This window comes from Pleurodeles waltl, chromosome 7, assembly GCF_031143425.1.
Source record: "Pleurodeles waltl isolate 20211129_DDA chromosome 7, aPleWal1.hap1.20221129, whole genome shotgun sequence".
Classification (NCBI taxonomy): Eukaryota; Metazoa; Chordata; class Amphibia; order Caudata; family Salamandridae; genus Pleurodeles; species Pleurodeles waltl.
In genome coordinates, this window is record NC_090446.1 from 562,561,918 (window position 1) to 562,582,937 (window position 21,020).

At 45.5% G+C, this 21,020-nt stretch overlaps 1 protein-coding gene across 4 annotated transcripts in view; it reads left to right on the plus strand.

Annotated features, from left to right (window-relative positions):
• LOC138304348 (zinc finger protein 84-like) overlaps nt 1-21,020 on the plus strand; it is a 156,508-nt gene that overhangs the window by 62,057 nt on the left and 73,431 nt on the right. For all 4 annotated transcript variants that reach the window (XM_069244321.1, XM_069244322.1, XM_069244323.1 and 1 more), the window contains exon 5: nt 3,196-3,297. In XM_069244321.1, coding sequence (XP_069100422.1) covers nt 3,196-3,297 — 102 coding nt within the window. The remainder of the gene's footprint in view (nt 1-3,195; nt 3,298-21,020) is intronic.

The window sequence follows — 21,020 nt, forward strand, 5'->3', positions numbered from 1 at the left end:
CAAAATGCCTGGCAGTGGTAGCTGCGCATATCAGAAGACAGCAAATACACGTGTTCCCGTACCTAGACGATTGGTTAATCAAAACCAACATGCAAGTGCGGTGTTCACAACACACAAAGTATGTCATCGAAACTCTCCACAAACTAGGTTTCTCACTCAACTACACAAAGTCACACCTTCAGCCGTGTCAAACACAGCAATACTTAGGGGCGACAATCAACACAACAAAAGGGGTTGCCACTCCAAGTCAACAAAAGGGGTTGCCACTCCAAGTCCACAAAGGGTACAAGCATTTCACAATGTAATACAGGCCATGTATCCAACACAAAAAATACAGGTCAAGATGGTAATGAAACTACTAGGCATGATGTCCTCATGCATAGCCATTGTCCCAAATGCCAGATTGCACATGCGGCCCTTACAACAGTGCCTAGCATCACAATGGTCACAGGCACAGGGTCAACTTCTAGATCTAGTGTTGATAGACCGCCAAACATAAACCTCGCTTCTATGGTGGAACAATATAAATTTAAACCAAGGGCGGCCTTTCCAAAACCCAGTGCCTCAATACGTAATAACTACAGATGCCTCCATGATAGGGTGGGGAGCTCACCTCAATCAACACAGCATCCAGGGACAATGGGACACTCAGCAAAAACAGTTTCACATAAATCACTTAGAACTACTGGCAGTATTTCTAGCGTTGAAAGCATTTCAACCCATAATAAGCCACAAACACATCCTTGTCAAAACAGACAACATGGCAACGATGTATTATCTGAACAAACAGGGAGGAACACACTCAACACAGTTGTGTCTCCTGGCACAAAGAATATGGCATTGGGTGATTCACAACCACATTTGCCTAATAGCACAGTTTATTCCAGGGATTCAGAATCAATTAGCAGACAATCTCTCTTGGGATCACCAACAGATCCACGAATGGGAGATTCACCCCCAAATACTAAACACTTACTTCCAAAGATGGGGAACACCACAAATAGACCTATTTGCAACAAGAAAACGCAAAATACCAAAACTTCGCATCCAGATACCCACAGGATCAGTCTCAGGGCAATGCGTTATGGATGAGTTGGTCAGGGATATTTGCATACGCTTTTCCCCCTCTCCCACTCCTTCCATATCTGGTAAACAAATTGAGTCAAAACAAACTGAAACTCATACTAATAGCTCCAACTTGGGCAAGACAACCTTGGTACACAACACCACTAGACCTCTCAGTAGTGCCTCATGTCAAATTACCAAACAAACCAGATCTGTTAACTCAACACAAACAACAGATCAGACACCCAAATCCAGCATCGCTGAATCTAGCAATTTGGCTCCTGAAATCTTAGAATTCGGACACTTAGACCTTACACAGGAATGTATGGAGGTCATAAAACAAGCTAGGAAACCAACCACTAGACATTGCTATGCAAATAAGTGGAAAAGATTTGTTTATTATTGCCATAATCAAATCCAGCCATTACACGCATCTGCTAAAGACATTGTAAGCTACTTACTACATTTGCAAAAGTCAAAGCTAGCTTTTTCATCCATTAAAATACATCTTACCGCAATTTCAGCATATCTGCAAATTACGCACTCAACTTCATTATTTAGGGTACCTGTCATAAAAGCGTTTATGGAAGGCCTAAAGAGAATTATACCACCAAGAAAACCACCAGTTTCTTCGTGGAACCTCAACATTGTCTTAACTCGACTCATGGGTCCACCTTTCGAACCTATGCACTCATGTGAAATGCAATACTTAACATGGAAAGTTGCATTTCTAATTGCTATCACATCTCTAAGAAGAGTAAGTGAGATACAAGCATTTACCATACAAGAACCATTTATTCAGATACACAAGCATAAAGTAGTCTTACGAACAAATCCTAAATTATTACCAAAAGTCATATCACCGTTCCACTTGAATCAAACAGTGGAACTACCAGTGTTCTTCCCAGAGCCAGATTCGGTAGCTGAAAGAGCACTACATACATTAGACATCAAAAGAGCGTTAATGTACTACATTGACAGAACAAAACAAATTCTGAAAACAAAACAATTATTTATTGCTTTCCAAAAACCTCATACAGAAAATCCAATTTCAAAACAAGGCATTGCTAGATGGATAGTTAAGTGCATTCAAACTTGTTATCTCAAAGCAAAAAGAGAACTGCCTACTACACCAATGGCACACTCAACTAGAAAGAAAGGTGCTACCATGGCCTTTCTAGGAAATATTCCAATGACTGAAATATGTAAGGCAGCCACATGGTCTACGCCTCATATGTTTACCAAACACTACTGCGTGGATGTGTTAACGGCACAACAAGCCACAGTAGGCCAAGCAGTACTACGAACATTGTTTCAAACAACTTCAACTCCTACAGGCTGAACCACCGCTTTTGGGGAGATAACTGCTTACTAGTCTATGCAAAGCATGTGTATCTGCAGCTACACATGCCATTGAACGAAAAATGTATCTTACCCAGTGTACATCTGTTTGTGACATGAGTCGCTGCAGATTCACGTGCGCCTCCCCGGGAGCCTGTAGCTGTTTCGAAGTTGATCTTGAACATTTGTAAATTTGTAAATATATCACTTTAAACTATATTATGTACATACATATTCACTCCATTGCATGGGCACTATTACTATAATACACAACTCCTACCTCACAGTCTGCGGGGAAAACAATCTAAGATGGAGTCGACGCCCATGCGCAATGGAGCCGAAATGGGAGGAGTCCCTCGATCTCGTGACTCGAAAAGACTTCTTCGAAGAAAAACAACTTGTAACACTCCAAGCCCAACACTAGATGGCGGGATGTGCAAAGCATGTAAATCTGCAGCGACTCATGCCACGAACAGATGTACACTGGGTAAGTGACATTTTCTATATATATATATATATATATATATATATATATATATATATATATATATATATATACTTCTGAGACTTTATAATGTTTATTCAATGTGTCCATTGTAAAGTGCTGGGATCTAAGAATGTATTCAGATGAGTGTGAAATGGATAATCCATTGCCTTTCCCTTGACCTACTTCTGAAGTTAAAACACTTTAAACCACAGTTTGATGTTTAAAAATGGTATTGTGCTCAAGTTTAATACTCAAAATGATGCACTTTCTGGAAAATATAACAGGTTTAATTTATTCCCTAGGACTATCAATTTTCAAAAAAGTCAAAAGGAGAAAAGAGAGTGTGATACTAATTGATGACTTTGAGCAAGAGGTAGCAGAAGGGGAAACCGACCACACATTAGGTAATTAAACATTTTCCTTCGTTTATATCTTGGTAACATCTGGCAGCAAGGGATTCCTTCTCGAAAACGTGCTTATGCTCGGATGTTTTTACACATGCTCTGTTATTAATTTAGAATTATCCAAGCAACGAAGGTGCACAGGCACACAGTGTCATTTATGTGCTGTGCCATGTCTGCTCTTGGGACCAGTACTGGGCTGAATTGAAGGTGTCTCGAGCATGCCAGACCTGTCCTAGAGTCTGAGCATTCATACTTCTCAGGTCACATTGCAAGACAGAACCATTTCAAGACTGGGCTAATGACATGAAGGAATATCCCATCCTTGAAGCACTGTTGTTGAGTGGGCCTCTGTTTGCCTTGCTTGGAAACCCTTCACAAAAATGTACAGAACTGGAGTCTGATTCCAGGAACTTAGAAAGGTGTTCAAGATCCAGAGCCAAGTGTACAGCCATAGCAGGTCTGTTAATCATCAGTTGCCAAATATAGGAGCCCAGGCAGGAGAAGGGCTCAACAAACAGTACTGATGAGAGGGTTAAGTCCCGTGGCTGTTCCCACAGACACAGGATAACAGCCCGTGACACTGCTCAGCGTTCTATCGGAATACATTCTCTTGCATCTGTAAAGGATTCCATTGACTATAAACACTGAAAACACCCTAAACATTGTTTGGCTGCACCTCAGTATGGACATCATCTGCTTGTATTACCAAGCACAAGGCTTCTTGACTAACCACTGGTGTGTTTTGCTGTCTAACCATTTTGTGGAAAGTGTGAATGTGTGTATATAAGAAATTTAGTTGCTGGTTGACTAGGGTGTGAGTCCTAGTCAAGTGACAACAACAGTCTTTGTCAGGGTTGAGGCACAAGCCAACCCTAAATGAACCTGTGCTCAGCCTTCTGGTAGCTTGGCACAGAGCAGTCTGACTTATCTTAGCGGCAATGTGTAAAGTATTTGTGCAACACTTCAAACAGTAATAAGGTGAAAAACAACACACAAAAATAATCCCACACCAAGTTAGAAAAATAGAATTATTTTGAATAAATAAAACAGAAACAAAACGACAATCCAGTCAGTAGACCTGGAGATATGTAAGTTTAAAGGTTTTAGTAAAGATAGCCCCAAAAGCACAAACTGTGGATATCTGGTTGCACCGGACCAGGACAAAGGGCCAGATGTATCATCACGGCCCTTTGCAAGTCGGAAATAGCGATTTTTAAGAAATCGCTATTTCCGACTTTCAAAGTGCCATGTATCACATTTGCGATTCGGTAATATCGATTTCTTAGAAATTGCAAATGCTATTACCGAATCGCAAATTGCGATACCGGCCCCATTCGCAGCTATGGGCCTGCGTATTTTTTGCATTTCCAAAATTGCGATTTCTGAACCAGAAATCGCAATTTTGGAAATGCAAAAGCCCAGGGTGCTGGGGGCCTAAGGCCCCCTCTGCTGCACCCCAAAAATGTTTTGGGGGACATGTAAGGTGCACACATGCCAAAAGGGCATGTGTGCTTTACATGTTCAATTTAAAAATGCATTTTAAATGCATTTTAAAATTTTGCACCAGGTTACCACCTGGTTTCTTTTCATGGTATTTTGCATGTGCAAAATGCCATTCTGCGAAAAATCGCAATTTGCGATTTTTTTTTTTTTTTGCAGCATCTCCTTGCAATGTGGATTTTGCGAATCGCAAATTGCGACTCGCAAAACCAGGTCGCAACGCAAGAAATCACATTTTTTGTGATTTTTTTATTTGTGGTCTGCGAATGCCTTTCATGCATCGCAGACCACTTATTTGCACTCGCAAACGGCCGAATTTTGCGATTTGCACCGTTTGCGAGTGCAACAATTTTTAATATATCTGGCCCTAAGTCACAAGTTCAGGCCGACCGAGATGGAGCACAAGCTGGCGACAAGGACCCAGTCAGGGACTGCTAAACCGCATATCTTAAATCCTGGTTTGCAGAGTCTTTTTTTCTCAGAATTTTTTATTAACAGTTTTCATATGCAATCACTGGTTCATGATTCCACTGTATAGCATTTCGCTAAACTTCACAGCAAGTTACGACGGTGTGGTGATAATGACATTGTAACTCCCCCCCCCATACAGCTCCCCACCCCCCTTCGCTGCTCCTATGGCACTATACCTAGTCTTATAAATGGAGACCATCCCATGTGCACTGCCCAGGCCAGAACCATTTCCCAAGGTAGAGATCTTGTTGACCATATTTGCCATTGTGATGGCGTGGATTCCACAGTCAAAGGCGGCCCAGTCATACAGGTGTTCCTATTACCTAGCCGTCGTAGTCCATGGGTGATGACAGGAACCCAGCCACACATGTCATTCAGTCATCCCTCCATCTCATCTTCACCAAGCACGTTCCCCAGCTCTCCCAACATGTGTCCATATTGCGGAGTCATCAGTTAGTTTATCATCATTTCTTCCGTGTTTCATTCTCACCTCTTCCGCCACTACCCATTCCATCACATCTCAGAGCCACTCATCATAACTGGGAGGCCCCCCCACTCAACCACCTAATGGCGATGCAGTGTTTTCCCAGTATGTGCCCCAACAGAACACATTTCTAACTAAGTTTCATTCCCTTGGGTGTAGGAGTCAGTCAAAACCGGAGAGTCTGAGGCGTAGGCATAATCAGCCAGCTAGTAGCTCTATTTATCCAAGCCCCCCCAGTACCCAGTGAGGGAGGGACAGTCATAGACCATATACATAATCCCTGCATCTGAATTTCCACATCGAGTGCAAGCACCCGACTTACTGGCATAAATATGATGCAAGATCGTTAGGACAAGATATACTCGGTGTGTGAAATTGTATTGTACAAGTTTAAAACGTGCATTAGAGCTTGCCTTTTTGCCCCATCATGGATTTTCCGCCTGTCTTGTGTCGTCAGGTTGACCTTTAGGGTATCTTCCCATTTTGATTGTGCCTTCGGTATTAGTCAAGGGAGATCCTCCCGATGGTGCCCTATAAATGTCTGAACTAGTTGGTGCCTCAAGAGTTTTGCACACCTCGATGAGGTGTGCAAAACTGGCAGTTCCTCTGGGAAACCCGGCCACAGTAATTTCACCGTAGCCGATATTTTAATGTATTGTAAATGTTGTCCTGTGGTCATCCCAAAGGAGTCAATTGCATTGTCTAGGACAGGCTTCTCAAACGAGTAGCTTGTGAGCTACTGATAGCTCACCATGTCCCTGAAAATTAGCTTGCCTCTGTGCAGTCCAGCATAACAAACTTGAAGCTTTTCCTTGACTGAATTAATTTGGGTATACCAAAATTGAAACATTTGTATTCAAGACTAAAATGGGTACTTTTTCAGAACCCATGATTTGAAATTTTGTGAAAAATTATTGCATTTTCAAAATAAATTTTAAGCTAATATTTGAGTGAAAAATACTGGTAAAGCCAAAACATTTCTGTTGAGAACTCTGCCTGAGGCACTTACCGTATTAATGCTAGTAACCCTGCATAGGGTGGCCACTAATGTAACCTTGTCTAATGTGGTCAGTTTTACAACCTTGATATTAGATGCTCAGTTTGATTTTCATTGAACATACGTAATTTATTTTACAGAAAAGGTTGGAGACCCCTGGTCTAGGGATATAAATTTGCCACCCAGATATAGGTCTCCCAGTAAGTCACACCCGCAGTCTTTTCACTTTTTGATGGACATGTCTTTGTCAATCTTGGCGAATTGTGTGGTGTCCCACAACGGCATAACTCTCGTATACAGTGCTTGTCTCATTACACAAGTGACCACCCGCTCCCACACTACAAATGTGCTGCACCACGTAGGACGTGTCTGGTTGTAACTAAATGGCTCCCAGGAGCAGCACAGGCAATGGTCTGTCTCCAAAGGTGCCGCTTAGGAGATGTTTCTCCCAGTTATCGTTGGTATCAACTCAGTGAACTGTGTGTTGCAGTTGTGCAGCCATATGGTAAAGTTCCAAGTTAGGGAGTTCAATCCCACTCCATTCCCATGTCTGTTAAAGCATGTCCAGGCTCGCCCTCTTCCTCTTAGTGGCCCAGAGTACATCTAGTATCCACCAATCCAGTCGCTGAAAAAAACGTCAGGAGATTTCATAGAACATATTTTGCATCCCATCCGAGTATTTTGAAGTCCTTCTGAGACCCAAATGAGCCCCACCCCTGGCAGAGTTGTTATGAATGCTGTTGCTAGGGAGCCCAGGGGAACCAGATAGGACTTTGTGGGTTCACCTTCAGTCCCGATCCTTCCCCAAAGATCTGTAGAGCATTCATTAATCTAGGAATCGAGTATTAAGGGTTACATGTATAAATTGGTGAATCATCTGCTTATAGGGAGACCACATGGGTAGTCTCCCCTTCCTGTGTCCCCCAAGGTGTCAATACCCGGCATAACAGGACCACTATAGGCTCCAAAGCTATGGCGCATAATAGTGCCGACAGAGGGCAGCCCTGTTGTGTCCCTCTGGTTAGCCTACGGTATATGATACTACTGTGCCCGTTCTTACTCTGGCCATTGGGTCCGTATACAGCAACTTGACACAATCTGTATAATGTGTTCCCAACCCCATCTTCCCCATTGCAAGCCATAAGTAATTTCCTTGATTCGTGTCTGTTCAATATCGAGCAGGGCGAGAGACCATGGGTCCTTCGCTTGGCGCGAAACATGAGCCAGCCGACACAGATTATACATCGAATTTTTACATCGACATTGAGGAGCGACACTGGCCTATAGGACGAGACGTCCTGTGGGTCCCTGCCCGGTTTGGGTACCAACACCAACAGTGCCTTTCACATCAATGTGGGCATACATTCTTTCTTCCGTGCTTCCAAATACAACTCTACTAGTCAGTCGGCCAAGACCCCCACATACTTTGGATAAAATTCTGCTGGCAAACCATCACCCCAGTGTGTTTGAGGTTTTTAAGCAACGGATACCGGATATTGGTAACTATTTCGTCCCTAGTTACTGGTACTCCCCACACATCACTCTGCTCTTTTCCCAGTTGGACCAACTCCATATCCGCCAACAAGGCAGTTCCATAATCGCTCAACTCCCAACCCCCCACCCCCATGATTCACATATAAGTAACGTAGTTGTGACATGAACATTTTGCAGCTACAATCATCGCCCCAGATCATATCACCATACAAACTCCCATCATCCACGTTTGGAGCGTAGACATGTATTAGGCATACCTCCTTCCCGTCCAAATTCCCAAACAAAATCACACACCTTTCCTCCTTAACTAGGACGTGTGCTCCATATTGAAACAGGACACCTGAGGCTATCCATATTAATGCGCCCCCTGCGAACCCAGATTAGGATGTTGCATATATTTTACCACTCCAGCACCTCTAGAGACTCGGGACACAGTTCCCCCAACCATGCCTGTCTTGTAGGAGAGCTATCGATATATGGTATCTCTTCAGATAAGCATGTACACGATACATTTCTCAGGGCGGGTTAGCTCTCTCACATTCCAGGACATAATTTTAAATGCGTTATCCAGGCTTAAACTAATGTGTCTTGATTCCTTCCTCTACTCCCAATTTGCCTTTTCTCCCATCGCCACCCGCACACCCAGTGTAAGGAAATGCCTCCTTGGCATGGTTACCCCCTGACTTTTTGCCTTTGCTGATGCTATGTTTTGAATTGAAAGTGTGCTGAGGCCTGCTAACCAGGCCCCAACACCAGTGTTCTTTCCCTAACCTGTACTTTTGATTCCACAATTGGCACACCCTGGCATCCAGATAAGTCCCTTGTAACTGGTACCTCTGGTACCAAGGGCCCTGATGCCAGGGAAGGTCTCTAAGGGCTGCAGCATGTCTTATGCCACCCTGGAGACCCCTTACTCAGCACAGACACACTGCTTGCCAGCTTGTGTGTGCTGGTGAGAACAAAACGAGTAAGTCGACATGGCACTCCCCTCAGGGTGCCATGCCAGCCTCTCACTGCCTATGCAGGTATAGATAAGTCACCCCTCTAGTAGGCCTTACAGCCCTAAGGCAGGGTGCACTATACCATAGGTGAGGGTACCAGTGCATGAGCCCCTACAGTGTCTAAGCAATACCTTAGACATTGTAAGTGCAGGGTAGCCATAAGAGTATATGGTCTGGGAGTCTGTTTTACACGAACTCCACAGCACCATAATGGCTACACTGAAAACTGGGAAGTTTGGTATCAAACTTCTCAGCACAATAAATGCACACTGATGCCAGTGTACATTTTATTGTAAAATACACCACAGAGGGCACCTTAGAGGTGCCCCCTGAAACTTAACCGACTATCTGTGTAGGCTGACTGGTTCCAGCAGCCTGCCACACTAGAGACATGTTGCTGGCCCCATGGGGAGAGTGCCTTTGTCACTCTGAGGCCAGTAACAAAGCCTGCACTGGGTGGAGATGCTAACACCTCCCCCAGGCAGGAGCTGTAACACCTGGCGGTGAGCCTCAAAGGCTCACCCCTTTGTCACAGCACAGCAGGGCACTCCAGCTTAGTGGAGTTGCCCGCCCCCTCCGGCCACGGCCCCCACTTTTGGCGGCAAGGCTGGAGGAAACAAAGAAAACAACAAGGAGGAGTCACTGGCCAGTCAGGACAGCCCCTAAGGTGTCCTGAGCTGAAGTGACTCTAACTTTTAGAAATCCTCCATCTTGCAGATGGAGGATTCCCCCAATAGGATTAGGGATGTGACCCCCTCCCCTTGGGAGGAGGCACAAAGAGGGTGTACCCACCCTCAGGGCTAGTAGCCATTGGCTACTAACCCCCCAGACCTAAACACGCCCTTAAATTTAGTATTTAAGGGCTCCCCTGAACCTAGAAAAACAGATTCCTGCAACTAACAAGAAGAAGGACTGCTGAGCTGAAAAACCCCTGCAGAGGAAGAACAGAAGACACCAACTGCCTTGGCCCCAGACTTACCGGCCTGTCTCCTGCCTTCCAAAGAAACCTGCTCCAGCGACGCTTTCCAAGGGACCAGCGACCTCTGAATCCTCTGAGGACTGCCCTGCTTCGAAAAAGACAAGAAACTCCAGAGGACAGCGGCACTGCTCCAAAAGAACTGCAACTTTGTTACAAGGAGCAGATTTAAAGACCCCTGCAACTCCCCGCAAGAAGCGTGAGACTTGCAACACTGCACCCGGCGACCCCGACTCGACTGGTGGAGAACAACCAACTCAGGGAGGACCCTCCGGCGACTCTACGACTGTGAGTAACCAAAGTTGTCCCCTCTGAGCCCCCACAGCGACGCCTGCAGAGGGAATCCCCATGCTCCCCCTGACCGCGACTGCCCAGACTCCATTTCCCGACGGCTGGAAAAGACCCTGCACCCGCAGCCCCCAGCGCCTAAAGAAACGGAACTCCTGTGCAGGAGTGACCCCCAGGAGGCCCTCTCCCTTGCTAAGGTGGTGGCTACCCCGAGGAGCCCCCCCCTTGCCTGCCTGCACCGCTGAAGAGACCCCTTGGTCTCCCATTGAAAACTGAAGGAAACCCGACGCGTGTTTGCACACTGCACCCGGCCGCCCCCGCGCTGCTGAGGGTGTACTTTTTGTGCTGACTTGTGTCCCCCCCGGTGCCCTACAAAACCCCCCTGGTCTGCCCTCCGAAGACGCGGGTACTTACCTGCTGGCAGACTGGAACCGGGGCACCCCTTCTCTCCATTGAAGCCTATGTGTTTTGGGCACCTCTTTGACCTTTGCACCTGACCGGCCCTGAGCTGCTGGTGTGATAACTTTGGGGTTGCTCTGAACCCCCAACGGTGGGCTACCTTGGACCAAAAACTGAAAACTGTAAGTGACTTACTTACCTGTGAAAACTAACAATAACTTACCTCCCCCAGGAACTGTGAAAATTGCACTAAGTGTCCACTTTTAAAACAGCTTATTGTGTTTTATGCAAAAAGTATACATGCTAAAGTAATGATTCAAAGTTCCTAGAGTACTTACCTGCAATACCTTTCAAATGAGATATTACATGTAAAATTTGAACCTGTGGTTCTTAAAATAAACTAAGAAAATATATTTTTCTATAACAAAACCTATTGGCTGGATTTGTCTCTGAGTGTGTGTACCTCATTTATTGTCTATGTGTATGTACAACAAATGCTTAACACTACTCCTTGGATAAGCCTACTGCTCGACCACACTACCACAAAATAGAGCATTAGTATTATCTCTTTTTACCACTATTTTACCTCTAAGGGGAACCCTTGGACTCTGTGCATGCTATTCCTTACTTTGAAATAGCACATACAGAGCCAACTTCCTACACCCAGTCTCTCTGTAACAGGTACAGTGTCCTCCCCCAGCCTGAGCAGCTGAATTCCCTTTGAAACCATGAAACTGTGGACCAAGAACAATCACCCCCACGCCCTTCCCCTTGGGCAGTGAAGCTATCCTATCCCGTCCCAAACGCCGCAGAGCCAGAACTAGCGTGTCCTGGCCCATGATCCATAAAATCATAAAGACAAAAGGAATACCAACCCCCCCCATGCAATTACAGCATGAACGTGAATGCAGTGTCCTTATTGCAACCTTTAACTCACTGTTAGTGATCAGCACAGCAAAGAGACCATGAGGCTTTGCACTCCAGTAGTCTCCTTCCACCTGTTCCCCTATAACCTACATATGTTGCCAGCCTCCCATGTCTGCATCGTGTTAGCAACTGCAACCCATATTCTATATATAAGAAAAAAGAAAAACTAGCAGCACCCCTCCCCCTTTGTCAGGCTGAGGGGACACCGGTATATCATTCTACTATATGTTCTTTCCTGTCTTAGGGTCATAGGTCCCATCGTCACCCCTTCTGTTTCACAATGTACCATTACCAGGTTTCAGCAACAGTGTTTATAAAAAGTGTGATCTCTTAATTTCAGTGGATAGAACCTGTTGGTCAGTGTGTTCCATCATCAGTACTAACTCTGCCCGCTCCTGGATTACTTTGTCTGTGTATGGGTCACCAGAGGTGGATACCACCGGTGTATGCGCAAGGGCTTCATCCAACCTCACAGTGATAAGCACAACCAGGTCAGGGGAGCATCGCCAACGGTCAGTTCTCAATCGCCTCGTCTATCTGTCAGTCTTTGCTTGTTCGTGGTCTCACTTGTCCCAGATTACTTAGCAGGCAGCATCTCCCTGGCCACTAAGTCTACCCACTCATTTGCCTCCTGGGCATCTATAAAGAATCATACTTTGTCATCACGAATCACTCTCAATTTTGCTCGGAACACCAAACTATATTGGATCTCCAATGCCCTTAGACACCTCTTGACATCTATGAAAGTTTTTAGTCAGTTTGGCACCTTCTGAGTGTAGTCCGGGAAGACCAGGACCGGACGTCCTTCAAATTGCAACTGACCATTCAGGTGGACATGTGTCAGGATAACATCTCTGTCACTAAAGATAAATAATCGGTCAATAGTCTCCCGTGGACCAGGGCTCTATGTGCTATTTCCACTATGAAAAATGCTGATCGGTCCTGCGGGGGATACCTGCGCGTAGCCATTCCTCCAAGAATGTTTCCATTGATTGCCCCTTCACTCGTTCTGAGAATCCTATGAAAGGCTGATTGTTCACCCATGACCTGCCTTCTGCATCTTACTTTTCAATGTTGTCACCTCCTGTTGTAGTATTGTAACATTGTCTTCACGACTGTAACCGAATCAGCCATCTTTCGTATCTCTACCCAAAGAAGAATAACGTCTATTGCCACTGCGTCCGTTTTAATGGCCAGTCGCCCTGGGTATGTGTGATCGCGTCCATGGCGTCCGCCAGCGACGGCCCTCAATTCAATGGGTTCTGGTCATCTCCCTGTGGTCTGTCTCCAGGTCTGTCTTGCAGTTTCCCGGCTCCTGATGTCAATTGGGTTTAGTTGACTATCTTGTTGGCCTGTTGGTGTTGGGCTGATTTGTCTCGACCTATGGCAGCTAAAAGGGACCTCGTGGCAAGGGTTCCATTGCTGTATCCCGACCCCACAGCAATGACCTTGTGTGTTCTCCTTCGTTCTCCCGTCCCAAGTGCAGTTCTACTGTCAACCCCCAGACTAGGGTAGTCCGGTACCCAAGGCTATCGCTGCTCCAACCAGACCCGGGCTCGTCCGGTCCTGCAACAGACCAGGTAGACAGTTGTTTGTGGGCAAAAGTGGTAGGCTACAGTGGTATTACTGCGGACTTGGCACATTGCATCCCATGTTTATAATCCCCCGGACCGTTCCCCAGTGGTTCACTGTGGTCCCAGGGCGACCTGTCTACCTGGTCAACATGCCTCATATCACAATGTATCAGTCAGTTTTTGTATCCCACGTAGTAGGGGTAGGGCTTCCCACTTGTCAGGGTAGGGCTGCACTGTGCCTTTATTGCCCTTTTTCAAATCAACATATCCGTTACCTCCAGGCAAGTTTGGCTTGGTTCCTGCACAGGTCACCCCATATCTACCCATCAAAGCCCAGGGCCCGAGGCCTCATCACTTGGTTCCCCCACTCCACCTCAGGTCAGCGTTTCTATGTCTGCGCTATTGGGGAGTCTCAGTTATGGCTCCACGCTGCTTGCCAGCGCAGTGCCTCCTTCGACTGCATCACACTGCGACCCTGTCTTTTCAGCAGCACTCAGGACTTCTCACTGTTTATGTGGCCGTGGGAGCCAGACGGACTCAGGCGGAGGTATTCCCCATCCCTTCAGGCACACCCTGAGTCCAGCAGTCCCTTCAGCTCCTTGAGGTGCATTCCTGTTCAGAAACTCGTGGCCTGTACACAGGTGGACTCTGGTCTCCTACAGGCCATCTCATCCTTGGCCAAAGTGGTTCCTCCCCTTAAGATCATAGAGCGTCAGCTGGCCAGTCCCATCCCTCTCGCCGGTCGGGCCTGATCACTCCTGCTACTCGAGCCCTTGAGGTCTTGTCGCGGCCCTCAAACCGCCGGTCGTTGTCGTTTCTTGTCACTCCACCATGCCGCTCACCTTAACTCCAGCCTTCGCCACGGCAGCACCCGGGGCAACGCTTCACCATCGTAGCACTGATGCTGCTCAGCCCCTGGTTTGCAGAGAGTTGTGAGGATCCGCATCAAAGATGTGTCGTGCAGCCGAAGCGATGCACCCCACACAACCCCCAAACTCACCTGTAAATGAAGAGCTATCTTAAGGTTGCAGCCCACCGTACAGCGCAGCTGTGTGCTATGCAAAAGACATCTTGTGTACTTTCAGAAAGTTGACCTGTGGATGCATTCTTCTGCCTGTCGCTTGCCATTGGCTCTGTGGTTTGTAACTCACTCTTTTGTGCTTCCCATTTGCTGGCTTTATTTGCTTTAGGCTGTCCAGGTTCAGTTTGTCCTGCCCAATGAGAAAGCCATGTTCACTGAATACTTCCACAATCTCCTTTTCTGTCAACAGAACTTTAAATCTTGTTATTATCTCATGTTTGCCGTGGCATTTAAAGACCTAGGTAAAATGTCGAGATGTGTTTTCGTGGGAGCCTGGTTATCTTGTTTTGCTTTCTTCTGACTTTAAAGTGACAGCCTTTATAGGAAAGCGGAATGCAGCCTTTCTCCATGGAGCCTGCCTGTGCCTTTTTTTTACTGTTATTTTAGTCATAGCTATCTCAAAAGGTATCTTGTTCTTCGTCTGCACAAAACATTTGCACGTTTTTGACAAAATATATGTTTTTTTGCATCCATTACATTTGTGATACTGCCATTTTAGGAACAAAGTACAAAACCGCATTTCAGTCTCAGTGTCAGCCTAACATATGGTGATCTTGGACAATTTACACTGTTTATGGCCCATTCACTGTGAAGCACAGGCTAAGATCTTTTCACAGAAAAGAGCCAGCCACATTGTAACACATTTTAACTCTGCTTGGATTTTCACTTTGATGTGTAAAGCATATCCTTTATTTATGACATTGCAGGCCCTAGGGCCATGATTTGGATGGTGAAGGAAGTGCAGTGGCACAGGGGCCGAAAGCTCTTGGAAACTCACAGAGCATTGATTGTTGTTACGTGTTGCCACTAGGCCAGTGGTCCCAAGAACAGCTACCTGCAAGCTGTAGCGCCATGATTTGAATGATGCAGCAGGTGCAGTGGCAAAGGGGCTTAAAGCTCTAGGAAACCCACAGGGCACTGATTGCTGCTATGTTGCGACTGAACAAGCAGTCCCAAGAGTAGGTACCTTGTAGGCCCTGGCCCATGATTTGGATGGTGCAACAGGTGCAATGGCACAGGGGCCAAAACCTCTAGGAAACCCACTAAGCACCGACTATTGCTTTATGTTGCCACTAAACAAGCAGTCACATACGTAGTTACCTCACAGGCACTAGGGCTAATGATATGAATGGTGCAGCAGGTGCAATGGTACAGGAGCCAAAAGCACTAGGAAATCCACAAAGCACCAATTAATGCTATATTTTAATACTAAACAAGCAGTCAGAAGCTTTATTATCCTACAGGCACTAGCGGCCACAATTTGAATGGTGCAGCAGGTGCAGTGATTCAGGGGCCAAAAGTGTAGGAAACCTACTGGTTATTGTTATATATATTATACTACTAAACCAGCAGTCCCAAGTGCAGTTACCTTCCAGGCACTAGGGGCCACAATTTGGATGGTGCAGAAGGTGCAGTGGCACAGAGGCCAAATGCTAAAGGAAATCAACCGAGCACCGATTATTGCTATGTGTTGCCACTGGCAAGCAGTCCCAAGTGTGGTTACCTTGAAGGCACTAGGACCATGATTTGTATGATGCAGTGAAACCAGCCAAAAGCTCTAGGAAACCCACTGAGCACTGATCCCTATGTGTTGCCACTGAACAAGTGGTCACAAGCGCAGTTACCCTGCAGGCACTAGGGCCATGATTTGGATGGTGCAGCAGATGCAGTGAGAGAGGGACCAAAGGCTTTAGGAAACCCACAGAGCACCGATTATTGCTATATGTTGCCACTGAACAAGCTGTCCCAAGCGCAATTACCTTGCTGGCACTAGGGCCTTGATTTGGATGGTGCAGCAGATGCAGTTGCACAGGGGCCAAAGTTCTGTGAAACCCACTGAGTGCCGATTATTGCTATATGATACCATTGAACAAGCGGATGATGCATTAGGCGCAGTGACACAGAGGTCAAAAGCTCTAGGAATCCCATAAGCACCGACTGTCGCTACATGTTGCCATTAAACAAGCAGTCACAAGCGCAGTTACCTTGCAGGCACTAGGGGCCACAATCTGAATGGTGGAGCACGTACAGTGACACAGGGTCCAAAAGCTCTAGGAAAGCCACCGGATATTGCTATATTTTACTACTAAACAAGCATTCACAAGCGCGGTTACCTTGCAGGCAGTAGGGGCCACAATTTGAATGGTGCAGCTGGTGCAGTGGCACAGGGGCCAAAAGCCCTAGGAAACCTTTGAGCACCAATTATTGCCAGATTTTACTACTAAACAAGCAGTCACAAGCTCAGTTACCTTGCAGGCATTAGGGGTCATGGTTTGGATGTTGCAGCAGGTACAGTGGCATGGATTAGTGCTATAAATTGCCATTAAACAGTCAGTCACAAGCACAGTCACTTTGCCGGCACTAGGGTCCACAATTTGAACAGTGCAACAGGTGCAGTGGCACAGGTGCCAAAAGGTCTAGGAATCCCAGCGGACACCAATTATTGCTATATTTTACTACTGGGCAGCAGTTAGGATTGCTTTTTTGATTCTTTTGTAACCATTTCACACAAAATAACACATAGCCTAAAGCATCACTGTCATAACAGCTATAATCTATTGGACTTTTTAGTCTACCTACAACTTCAGTCATATTCAGGGCACTTATATGGCACATTTGCACCGTTTTTGAATGGTACTAAATCTCTTCTGAATCTGGACACAGCAACACCTTGGCAAGGGCATTCACCATTCTGTAACATTAGCACTTCAGCCATTGTAACCACTATATAAATACTCCTAACCATATGCATTCCATACCATACTTTGTCAAAGCCAGTAGGTCTCGCCTATGCAAGATCTATTGACTTTGTCAATGTTTATTTAGCCATATTATACAGGAGCATTGGCTTCAGTGCAGCATAACTGAAAATCAAAAAAGAGGTATAACATGGGCAAGGCTGGCTGTGTCATACAGCTTTTTTACATTACTTTCAGCCATTATTTAAAAAAAATAGCAAAATCAATAAATCTCACATAGGCAAGAATTATTGGCTTTGGCAATGCTTATTAATAGAGCGTGCGGACGGACCTATTTGTCTTACAATCACAAAATTATAAACCCCCCCAAAAGATGACATTTAGGCTGTGTAAGGGGGAAAATCAGTTGCAAAAACAAAACAAGAACTCCCTCTACCTTTACTGCTTCCCAAAGACGACCATTTGATTCAATCTATGGCAAAATGCCAAAATTATATTTATAAACTTCACACTAGCCCCTTGAATTTCATCTAGAATGTAAATATTTACTGATTTATACCTGCAGTCATATAGCCCTTTCCAATTTCGTTATTTAAACATAATAGCAACTTGAACTCCATACGACATCACACTCATACATGCATTCATCTCGCTAATAAGTTACAGCTCTTGAAGAAACCAGCTCGATCCTCTGAACAGTGTACATTGTTTACTGTTGACGTGTTATCAGTGCACCTAAACTCAGTGGAGGGTCATCACACTTTTCAGTGGTTCTATCAGAAATATGACCACCACCTTCAGGACCAACATTCAAATTAAACACTTTAGTTTAACGTGAAAAGTGGTTAACCAAGTTCAGTTTATAGTCATAACATACTTATTAAGTTTATCCGAATGGAATAAATCATAAGAGGCTCACTTGGATTTCTCAAAGAGTACTTCAGATTTGACATGAATTCTTGTGGCATGGAAGTTCCCTTAACCGTGGCACATTCACATTATTTAACTTTATTTTGAAATCCTCCACCATTAGATTACATGACTCTGCTGCTCAGTTCACCCCACCACCTGTTATACTTTTTTGTTGTTTCAGGTTGACTCACCCTTTTTTCTGTTATTCCTCTCACTCTTCCTCACTCTACTCTGTCCTCCTTTAGGAATGTTATTTTTTTGTATGATCACCCCCAAAATAAATTTGGGCTGATGCTGCTTGTTTTATGATTCTGTAGTGCAGTGTGTCCTGCAATCCAGGCCCCAGAGCATTTGTTCTGATTCCCGAAAAAGTGTATATAGGGTTAGCTAATCCACAATTGGCGTAATTAAGTTACTTAAGTGTAGCCAGGTCTAGTAGGTTAAATTTCAACATTGGACTGCAGCACGTTGTGCCACCACTGCTGTGATAAAGGGAAAAAAGAGGTCTGCCATTCCAACCTAGCTGTGCAGCTTTCAAACTGCCAGTCATGACATGACTAGAGAACTCCCTTGCCACGCCACAGACCTTCCGTTTTACTGTCTGTAATTCCCACCTGAGGCAAACTTAGTAGCCTAGAAGTCTGATATGAAGAGGAATGACATGTTGCATTAAAAATTTACCTGTCCTGACATTGTAAACTCAAAATTGTTTGTTTCACTGTATTAAGGTTACACTAGCCCCCGCAATAAGTGCTACCGTTCATTTGGGGCCACAAAAGATATTACAAGGTATCAAATAAAATGTTACATTAAACCTGATTCATTGCTCAGATTTGATTTAAGGTGGCTTTTAATTGGAAAGTGACTGTAGAAAGTCATTAATTTGTCGTCTAATCCTTTGGTAGCCCTTCTTGTTTGTCTGCAGCAGATTGTCACCCTAGGAGCACTCCCAGGAACAGGAACAAAGAAATACAATTGGTGGGTGGAGTTGTGACCTTTTACAGTAGAATGGCTACTGGTTGGTGGCACAGATGGCCATCTTCAAAGAGGCGACCGCCTCAGTGAAACAAATCTGAGTCAACCCTTACCAGGCTGTGTAGGTATACAGGCTGGCATCTCCTCCAGAGGGGGAAAACATGTTGCAGAACCGTTTTCTCTGGAACAGTGGCTCATCATACAAGGTATACTGTAGGGGGTGTGTCCAAAGCTCCTCACAGGGATGAAAGGCGTTCACCACTTTGGTTTGAGGTTAAAAAGGGTACCCTGAGATTGTTTAGAGGTCAGACCCCCAGGAACTGATGTAAGGTGGGAAGGGTTGCCGCGTGGGAACTAGTGTCCCATTGGCTAGTGAGACCCCCCACCTCCCCCCACAAATGTGAAGGTGGCATAGAAGTGGAACCCCGGGCACATAGTCCTCAAATCACTACTGGATTGGAAAGGACAGAAGAAGGACTGCCTGGTGTCCCCCAACCCAGCAAAGAGAGGTGCATCAAAGGCTGGACTGCACCTTCTGTACCCGAGGGACCTACAAAGAGGACTGTGCTCAGTCTTGGAAAAGAGCTACATTTGTGCCAGGACCGAAGAAGGGACTCCAAGAGCTAGTTGCCTGACTTCCTGTTCAGCTTCAGGACCACCAAAAGGTAAGGAAACCAGCACCCCTCAAGAGCCCAACTGCCCAGGAAAGCCTCATTACTGCTGGACACAGACGCAGTATTGGGAGACTGAGTCTTGACCTTCCTTAGGTGTCCCCATGACCGTGGGACCGGTAGCCAAAGTGCATCTTGATCCCCAGAAAGAAAAGATTTGCTTATCTGTAAGAACCCACTGAGACTGTAACTGGGAGACCAGTTGACCAGTGGTGACTGTGCCTCCACTGCCTCCTCCCCACTGCTGCATCATTAGATATCGAGAACTGAGGACAGAGACGATCCCTGGTGGTCGTGGATATCAAGATGGCCCCAGGAACACTCAGCACATCTCTTTAGCATCTCTCCTGCATCCTGTATCCCCAGCATCAGGACCACTTCTTGAATGGACGCATTAAACGAGAAAGGTGCACCAAGAACTACTTCTTGACTGGACGCATTAAACGAGAAAAGTGCACCAAGAACTTTGAGACTGCAGGACCTGACAGGCAACTGTCTTCCTGGACTTAGGAGGTCCCTGTGACTGGCTTATCCCTCAACCCCACACATCTCCTGTGGGGGGGGGTCAGACTGCAGCAATTCCACTCCCAATGGCAAAATATCACCACAGACCAATGGGTATGGTCAATTATCTGCAATGGCTATTGCCTAGAATTGATTTGTACCCCTTCAAACATTCCTCCATGTTATTACAAGCTGTCCCTAGAACACAATGTTCTATAACAACAAGAAGTAGAATCGCTACTACTAAAACAGGCAATATAATTGGTTCCACATTCTTAACAAAGAACAGGAGTATACTCACTATGCTTCCTCATTCCCAAAAAGGATGGCACTCTCAGGCCCATCCTAGACCTCAGATCCCTAAATCTATATATCCTGTCAGAACACATGGTAACTCTGCAGGACGTCATCCCACTACCACAAAAATAAGATTACATGACTGCATTAGAGCTCAAAGATGCATATTTCCACATACCCATCCATCCAGCTCACAGACAATACCTAAGGGTTGTGATAGCAGGAAAACCTTATCAATTCAAAGTTCCAAGGGTATTCACAAAATGGCTAGCGGTAGTAGCGGCCCACCTAAGAAGGCAACACATACATGTCTTTCCATATCTAGACGATTGGTCAATAAAATCAAGTAATTTTATACAATGTCAACAACACACTAAATACACAATAGAGACCCTACATACACAAGGGTCCAAATCCCATCTTCAGCCAGCACAGGTGCAACCTTACCTAGGTGCTATTCTCAATACGCAAAA